We start from the raw sequence: 8,466 nt of genomic DNA on the forward strand, positions 1-8,466 counted from the left end.
TGGCGGTTGGCCGCCCCGACTTGCCGGAAAAATTCAACTATTTCTAAAAATGACCAAATTTCACAAAAATGAAGATCTCAATGAGTAGAACAACTTTCATACCTAAGACTAATGCCAATTTTTCCGGGAAAAGCCCCAATTTGACGAAAACCCACCGGAAACCCTATAAAGCGTGATTCTTGATTCGTCTTCAAATCAACTCCGACGCTCCAACTAATGATTGGGCATTGTTTTTGGCCTTTATAGGAGTGTTATGATAGTGGTAATTCAAAGAAAACGTTTCACAATTGGAGGATCAAGACTGAGAAACCCTTGGACCAATGGGTGGTTTTTCCCGCACAATCAAAGCAAATCTCATTGGGTTTTGGTTAGAATTAGGTGTTGGGATGTGGTGATGAGTTTTGGTGATGACGGGAGTTTGAAGAAGGCCGGAAAAATCGATGGAAAATCGTTGGATTTCATAAATCCCAACGAGTCGGGTCGAAGAAAGAAATGGGTCGAAGGCTTGGAGTCTGGTTCTCTCTTTTCTCTCTCCTTCCATTCCCCTCCTTTCTTTTCTTCCTTATTGGTTACTCCCTCTTTCTCTTCTTTCTGATTGGCTTCAACTCTTCCTCCCTTCTCTCCTTTATCCTCTATCTCCACCGCCCATCATCTCCTTTTTTTTTAAACGGGCCACACTCGTGGCATTCCATATTTTCTCCAAAAAGTCTGGTGTTTTCCTGAAACTAATTAATTTACTAAAATGCCCTCGACTTTAAACGTTAATATTTCCTTCGTTATGACTCCAAATCCGTTTGTACCCACGCGTTCGTAGCGACGAGTACTATGAGGATATGCCAAGAAATCGAGTCTGATGTGAATGACAAGGCAGTCAACACGAGTCAACGTTTTTGCCTCGAAGGGCATTTTCGTAAATTCACTTATTAAAATTATATAAATCATAATTTTTTGGAACGGGCTGTTACAATTTGGACACACACACACACATATATATATTTGGTTACACACACACACACACACACACACACACATATACACACACATACACACACACACACACACACACACACACACACATATATATATATATATATATATATATATATATATATATATATACACACACATATATATAAAGTTGATATCATCAATTTCGGCACATTCTCTTAAAGAGTGAGTCCTAACATTATAGAAAATACCTGCACGAACAATAAAACATGTCAATGATAATGTTCATTTTGTGTGTCTATGTAAATCTATATTGTATGCAAAATGGAGCAAGGAGCAATATTTCTTTTTTTCTTTCTTTCTTTCAATATCACTTCAAGATATACCAGTCTTTTTACTTTGACATAGATGCATCCCATTACGAAGCCTTGACCAGTAACCACATTTTTACACTAAAAAGTCAATCCTGGTACTATTCACTTTACCCTTTATTTTGTCCTTATCATTAAAACTCAAAGTTTTCAAGCCCTTTTCATTAGTTTTCCTTTGACTCTAAGTATTTCATGTACGTGCATGCATGCATGGGATCTCAAGAATTTTGACGTTAATTTGATTGTAAAAAGAAACGGACAATAATGCATATTAAGTTAGTCACAGAGAGCAACTTCCATGCAGAAATTTGTGCCATGTAAGTCGTTCAACTTAAAAATGTGTTGTCACATTAATCAAGTCATTCCACATGATATCACCTAGTATTGCAGGTGCTCATGACATGCTTAATATTCCATCCATGGGAGGGGATGGACACCTCCACGAAATTAATGTGTTCGGAAAAGGATATTACTACCACCCCTCGAGACAATATGTTATTACCATGGTAAATAAATTAGATTAATTTGGTTACGCCTAGGGATGAATGATGTATTTTTGCATAATTTATGTGTATGAATAGTGCATGTCACTCTGCCTAAATCACTCAATTACATTCAGCTCCTACTCAAGCTGCAACGTTTAACACGAATCTGGTATCTATATTAATTCATGCTTCATTTCCCAAATATTCTAACAACTTCATTGCTTCACCCTTCTTTTTAATATTGTAGCTATGACCAAAATCTAAGTAACTTTTTTAATTATAATAATTAGTTGAGAGGAGATCAGCAATTGCGAAGAGACATGGATATCGAGTTAGTATATATAAGAGTGTATTTTAAAAAAGAATTAAACTACCTGAGAATAAAGACGAGATGCTGACAAATTTGGTACTAAAATAAAGCCTAAACTGCTCCACTTGACTCCCATGATCAGTAAACTACAAAAAAAGTTAACCTGCTCAGGCTGCTGTGAAAAAGAAAAATCCAAACATGAACACAAAATATACAAAACATTCTCCTACACTCAAGTCAAACGTTAATCAAGGAATGCAACAGTGTTAACATGGTAAAGCATTTAAAGCTAGGAGGACCTGAAATTCTTGATAACATATTCAACATTCCACAACACAAACAAGGAAAAAAGAAAGATGGGTGGCTGTGACATGAACGGTAACCTGTATGAGGAGAAGTTTAGTGCACCAATGCCTTGGATTGGCATGTATGTAGCAGCAGCATCCTTGGCCTGTCTGATTGCAATGGCTGCAGATGTAATCCTCGGCATCCGGCACCATAAGTACTGGTTTCCCTGCAAGTTCTTCTCCATTAATGCCACATCTCTGACCTTGATAGGTATAGCCATCAAATTGTCGGTGGATCTGAACACTCCCATGCCCAACCGTCATGACCAGCTTGCAAAGCTTAGCAGTTCTGCCTTGATCTGCACAGCAATGGCTAACTCCATGCCGTCTCTTGGAGCCATGGAAAATGAAGAGATGTTCATGAATGTAATTGCCTTGGGAATTCTAGTCATCACCCTTATTGTCAATATTTGCATCCAATTAGCTACCGGTGCAATCTTTGTTTTCTGGAAGGAGCACGCTTCGGTTATGTTCATCATGCTTGTTTTGCTCCTCATGCTGATTTTCTCGGCTTTAACCGTTCCAAGAACAAAGAATTATTTAGAAAAAGGGTACAAGAAAAGATACCAATTATCTTCAAAAGAATGCACAAATGCAAGTGGTAGAAAAGAAGTTACCAAACTCAGAGACACATTGACAAAGCTTTGGCTGATGGCTCACACCTCTAGCCCTCAATTTGTGATGGGCAGGTCAGTGACATGCACTGCTTCTGGAGCTTTCTGTCTTTTGAGTGCCATGATTTTGGCCCAAGCCATGTTTAGAACATACTTGATGCCATGGTCCATTAAGTTTTGCAGCGGGGAATCAGACTACAAATTGACAACCACTTTGATTCTATTTACGCAAGCAGTTGCAGTAGGAGTTGGTACTATTTCCCCGTCGTTTAGATGGTTCATCGCCATCAACTTTAAGTGCCCGAAAAGAGGAAATATAAGCTACAGAAAAGAATTCGAAATAGAAAGGTACTGGATTCAGGGGCTTGCGGAGTTGAAAAAGTGTCCATTAAATTTTAGAATCAAATCTCGGGACTGCAGGAAACTTGCACATGAAGCAAGAAACAAACTTTTGGACTTGTGTATTGCAATGCAAAAGGGGATTGTCCTATCAAGTAAAGCAATTCGATTCATTTCCATTTTCTTGGTGAGTCGGATCTTTTTACTCAGCGACTTGTTCAGGGAGTGGAAGAAAAAGAAGTTGGAATTCGACTCCATCCCAATGTCCCAGAAAAACCCAAGGCAAGATCTTAGTAATTATGTTCTGTATCTTGAAGGTGAGGATGCGTTGGTTCATTACATGATGAATTCCAACTGTGATGCTACTGATCATTGGATTCAGAAGGGAACAAAAGAAGAACCCAAGCATCTCATTAAGCTATTGGGGAAATCAACAGCCTCACAAGGATTCAAAGGAGTGGCAGAGTTTGATAGTGATCAAGTTCCCTCTCTACAATGTGAAGAACCTCCAAATTGTTGGGCTCTTCCTGTTGTGACACTAACAAGTATTGCACTTGCACTTCCAAACATCGGTTCTGGTTCAATCGAAAATCTGATAGATGGGGTACATGAAGGGCTCATGTACATGAATGCCATTGAGAAACAGCTGGATAGCAAAGGAGATCTTGCCAACATCAGAAAGGCGGCAGGGGTCGTGTGGCTAAGAGTTGATCTATATCACACATGGCTAGATTTGGATCTCGGAAGATTGTCACGTCAAGGGAAGAGTCTAAAGGAAACACTTGAAGAACTTTCTGAAACTGCAAAATCCATATTTGAAGAATGTAGAAAGCGGAAGATGAGTAAGGAGAATGTGTGTTCGAGAGATATCCCTTCCAAATGGTCTGTTAAGGAGCTTGCCGCTAATTCCATGTACAGGATAAGCCAAACTCTTCTGCTAAATCCTAAAGGAAAAATCAATGAATCAAGTGAGAGATTATATGAATCAATGGTTGTGATGATCTCTGACATAATGGGTGCGTGTCTCACAAATTTACAGGAAGCTGTGGCAATCAAGTGTTTTAACAGCACAATTGAAGAGAGGGAGGAAAGTATGAGACTTGCAGTTCATGTTCTTGGTAAAACTGAAAGGATTCTTTATATTGTGGAACCTGGTATTCCTTCAAATTTGGATCATCACCAAATGGCATGCATTGATGAGTGGCGTTTGCCACGGAAACCCCAGATCAATTTCAAGGCCTGCACATCATTTCCAATATCAGAGAGTGACAGGGATTCTTCGGCAGGCTCAAGTGATCACTTTTACCTGCCGATGGATTAGGTTTTCTAGGCTGCTGTACTCTAGCATAAATAGGCTATTAAAAGACTCTTGTATTCAGCTTTTCATCAATAATGTTCCAGAATTTAGATTCAAGTGTTCTTGTTCGTGTCAGGAATTCCCGTCGGGGATGCTTCCTGGCCGACGAGCACACAGCTCCCCTGGAGGTTGGCGCCGGTTGAGGGCTGCTGTCGAGCTTCTGCTTCGCTGTCGGGCGTTGTCGGGCAAGTCTCGTCGGGCAAGACTCTTCGGGCAAGACTCTTCGGGCAAGGCTGAAAGAGAAAGACAGCGTTAACTTTGAGAGGTGCCTTTGTGGGGCCTTAGGTGTAGGCCTTGAGGCTCACAATCAAGGTTAACATTTAGGTGCTCAGGCGTGCCACTGCCATCTTTAGCATGGCAGATGTAAAATGGTTGTCGTGCTTTAGTTGTATATATGTATGTATCCCCGAAACCGTGTTAGTTATAACAGGTGCCTTTGTGGGGCCTTAGGTGTAGGCTTTGAGGCTTCCCATAAATAACTAAACCAGTGCTCGAACACATCATATTTATTCTCACGATTGTAGGAGTTCTCTAACTATTATACTTCTGATTACCCGAATCCAAGAAGTAGAATGAACCCAAATAGGTGCCTTTGTGGGGCCTTAGGTGTAGGCCTTGAGGCTTCCCATCAGAGTTCATTCTTATACTTAGACTCTTTAGATCGCCGAACGGAATGAATCCAAATGGATGCCTTTGTGGGGCCTTAGGTGTAGGCCTTGAGGCTTTCCATTAGAATCCATTAGAATCCATTCCATGCTCAAGCGTTCTATGATAATCATGACATAATAGAAAGAAAACTAGAAGGTAGGTTGATTACTTGCGCCCCAAGTAACTTCGGACTTCTCGTTTATCAAGGACTGTCGTGGATGGGTTAAGTCCACATAAAGTTCTTTTTTATGCCTTGAGGCCAAGGACTTTTAACTGATCAGGTTTACATGCCCGAGGGCTTAGGACTTGGATCTGGTTTGAACACTGACAATATATTCAAATCGGATTCAAGTGCTGAGAAAGCTTTTTAATAGTCATGTTGCTAGAAATAACTTGCATATAACTGGAAGTATACAACATATTGAAAAGAAAAAACTAAAGCAAAGAAGGTCGGGCAAGGTTAAACCTTATCGGGTAAGGTTGCTCGTCTTGCAGGTTCCTATCTTTGTAGTTTTGTCAAAGGTCTGAAAGCTTAGAGGGGTAGAGAGAGAGAGATTACAAAAGATGAATCGATACTACAGCAAGGTTTAACAAGGTAGCAGAGCTATTACAAAGGGTTGAAGAGAGGGTTATCCCGAAAGGGATGGAGGTTTATCCCGAAAAGGATGAAGGCTGACTACAGCTTTGTTTTGAAGGCAAATCTGGCTTTGAGCAGAGTTTGTGCTTGCATTTGTTTGTTTGTTTGAGTGTCCTTAATCCTGGATTTTCTTTCTTCTTATATAGACAACTCGGCTTGGGCTTCTGTAGCAGCAGCTTTGCCCGAATGCGGTTTGAGGGTGATGACTCATCAGCTATTTTACATGTAATGCCACCATAAAGTGCTTTATGGGCTGTGTAGCTGACCAGTCTACACCACTTGGCCTTTGGGTAGGTAAGCAAGTGGTCTTCATGAGCTGCACCAAGTCAGAAAAGGCCTTTCCCTGCCTTCTGGGCTTCGACTATCTTATCTTTCAGGCCTCCTTTTGGGCCAACTCCTTTCTTGAGCCCAAAGTTCAAGTTTTGATCCAAACAGTGCCCCCTTCAATCAATATTTAGCCTGGAATTCCAGGTGCCAATATTGATTGAAAAAGCTCTTTATAAAACCCACGAATCCCTCGCGGTTGAACTCCTCGATCCCTTGTATTTACAGCAAGAAATTCTTCTCTAATTTTCCGCCCTCGTCATCTTCCCTGGTATTCCGTTCTCGAACTCCTTCAAATGACTGCGGAATCTAGCCAATCCCAACCCTCTTACGAATCTGGCGAAGGAATCGCCACTCTTCGTCGCCTACTTAATGGGCTGCATCGCCCTCGGGCAGGTCTGCACTCCGAGCTTTTCTTTGAGGTGCATGGGGTACAATCATTGGGTCCCGCCTGGATTTCTCGAGTCCCTTCAGTGGTGGAGAGCAACATGCCTAGAGATAACTGGTTTTCCCCAAATCCCTATTCGGCTAGGTCGGGCATCTCTTCCTCCAAATGGTCATCATATCGTCGAGGCTTTCCTCTGATGAATGACCCTGCCTGGGCTCAATGGATTGATGATTTAGAGCCTACTTTTATGAGGAAATGGATGAATAATGGAATTTATGAGTTAATCATGCTTTCGAAGACCACTATTATTCCCAAGCCCGAACTGCTTGTTTCTGCCCTCCTTTTCTGGAATTCGGGCACAAATACCTTTGACTTCCGTATGGGCCCCATGTCTCCCACAATTCTTGACATGGCTCAAGTTTTCGGTTTAAGGCCCTCGGGCAGGATAGTAGACGTCACTCAAGATTGGGTTCAGTCCTCTGCCACTGGAAGCTCAAGTTCTTTAGCTGCCTTCCTCTCTTTGAACTATAACTCTGCAACTTTCAAGAGTTATGGGACCTTCTTCAAAGGATTCATCCCCTTCGTAAAGGAGAATTTTGGGGTGGGCTTACCTCGGGTTGATAAAGATCAGGAGCACATGTATTTCCTCTTATACTTGCTCAACAAGCACATCTTCCCCAACAAATCTAAAGGGGTGAAGGTTGAATGGATCCCCCTAGTAGAAGCTCTCCACAACTTTGATGACGTAGCTACAGGTCCATTCCTTATTTCCCATCTTTATCATCTTCTTTTTTAAATGATTCAAGGTGAGCCATTTGAGACCAACTTGAATGGACCAATATGGATGATACAAACTTGGCTTCAATGGTATTTTCCGGAATTTCGAGCTGCTAATCTGGAGTTCCCTGAGGGTGTGGCCCCTGCCCGAATCCTGGCTGAAGCTGCCCCTATAGATCATTCCACTTTTGCCTGCTTCTATTTCTTCAGAGTTTGCAGGACTCGGTCAGATTTAGAATGGGGTGCGTCGGTCCTAAGAAGATATCCTTGGTTTTCTGACCAAGTCTTTCAAGATGCTCCTGGCGAGGATGCTACCCCCTTTTGCAGGGAGAAATTTATTAGTTGCATTCAATCGAGAGACCTGGCCTGGGGAGTTCGGGGCAATAGATATGACCGAGGCCTGGAAGTGTACCATCCTAACTTCTGCAGCAGGCAGTTAGGATTTAGACAGGCCATTCCTGTCCCGTTCTTCGACTCTGTCCATTGTGGTACTTCATTCCGGTTACCAACTCCATCTGAAGTGACATTCCGGGCTGCCCGACGCAGTCTTGACGTAATGAGTCAAGTGGCCCGAAAGTCCATCATTCTCAATTTTGAGTGCACCTCGCTCTTCTCTTCTTGGTGGGAAGACAAATGGACTAAGAAGTATGGAGGAGATTTGAATGAAACTCACGATCGCATTTTCAACCAACTTTCACTTAAGTCATATCCTGGCTCAGGCGAACTTGAAAATTGGAAGGAGATGATTCAAGAGAAGAACCGGTTACTTCTGATAAGTACTTCTCTTTCAATTTGATTTTGCTTCCCTTCTGAAGTCGTTTTATCCTGACTTTTGTTGAATTCTGCAGCTCCGGCGGATGTTGAATCGGAAGTTATTGAATCCGAGGATGATTCTGCTGATGCTGCAATTCTTCATGGAGC

General features: G+C 41.8%; 1 protein-coding gene across 1 annotated transcript; it reads left to right on the forward strand.

Moving 5' to 3' along the window:
• Positions 1-2,470: 2,470 nt before the first annotated feature.
• Positions 2,471-4,735, forward strand: LOC103434102 (uncharacterized). Its single transcript, XM_029104158.2, has one exon. The coding sequence runs from the start codon at positions 2,471-2,473 to the stop codon at positions 4,733-4,735; it is 2,265 nt and encodes a 754-aa protein (XP_028959991.2).
• The last annotated feature ends 3,731 nt before the right edge of the window (positions 4,736-8,466 follow it).

Source organism: Malus domestica, chromosome 06 (assembly GCF_042453785.1).
Source record: "Malus domestica chromosome 06, GDT2T_hap1".
Taxonomy (NCBI): Eukaryota; Viridiplantae; Streptophyta; class Magnoliopsida; order Rosales; family Rosaceae; genus Malus; species Malus domestica.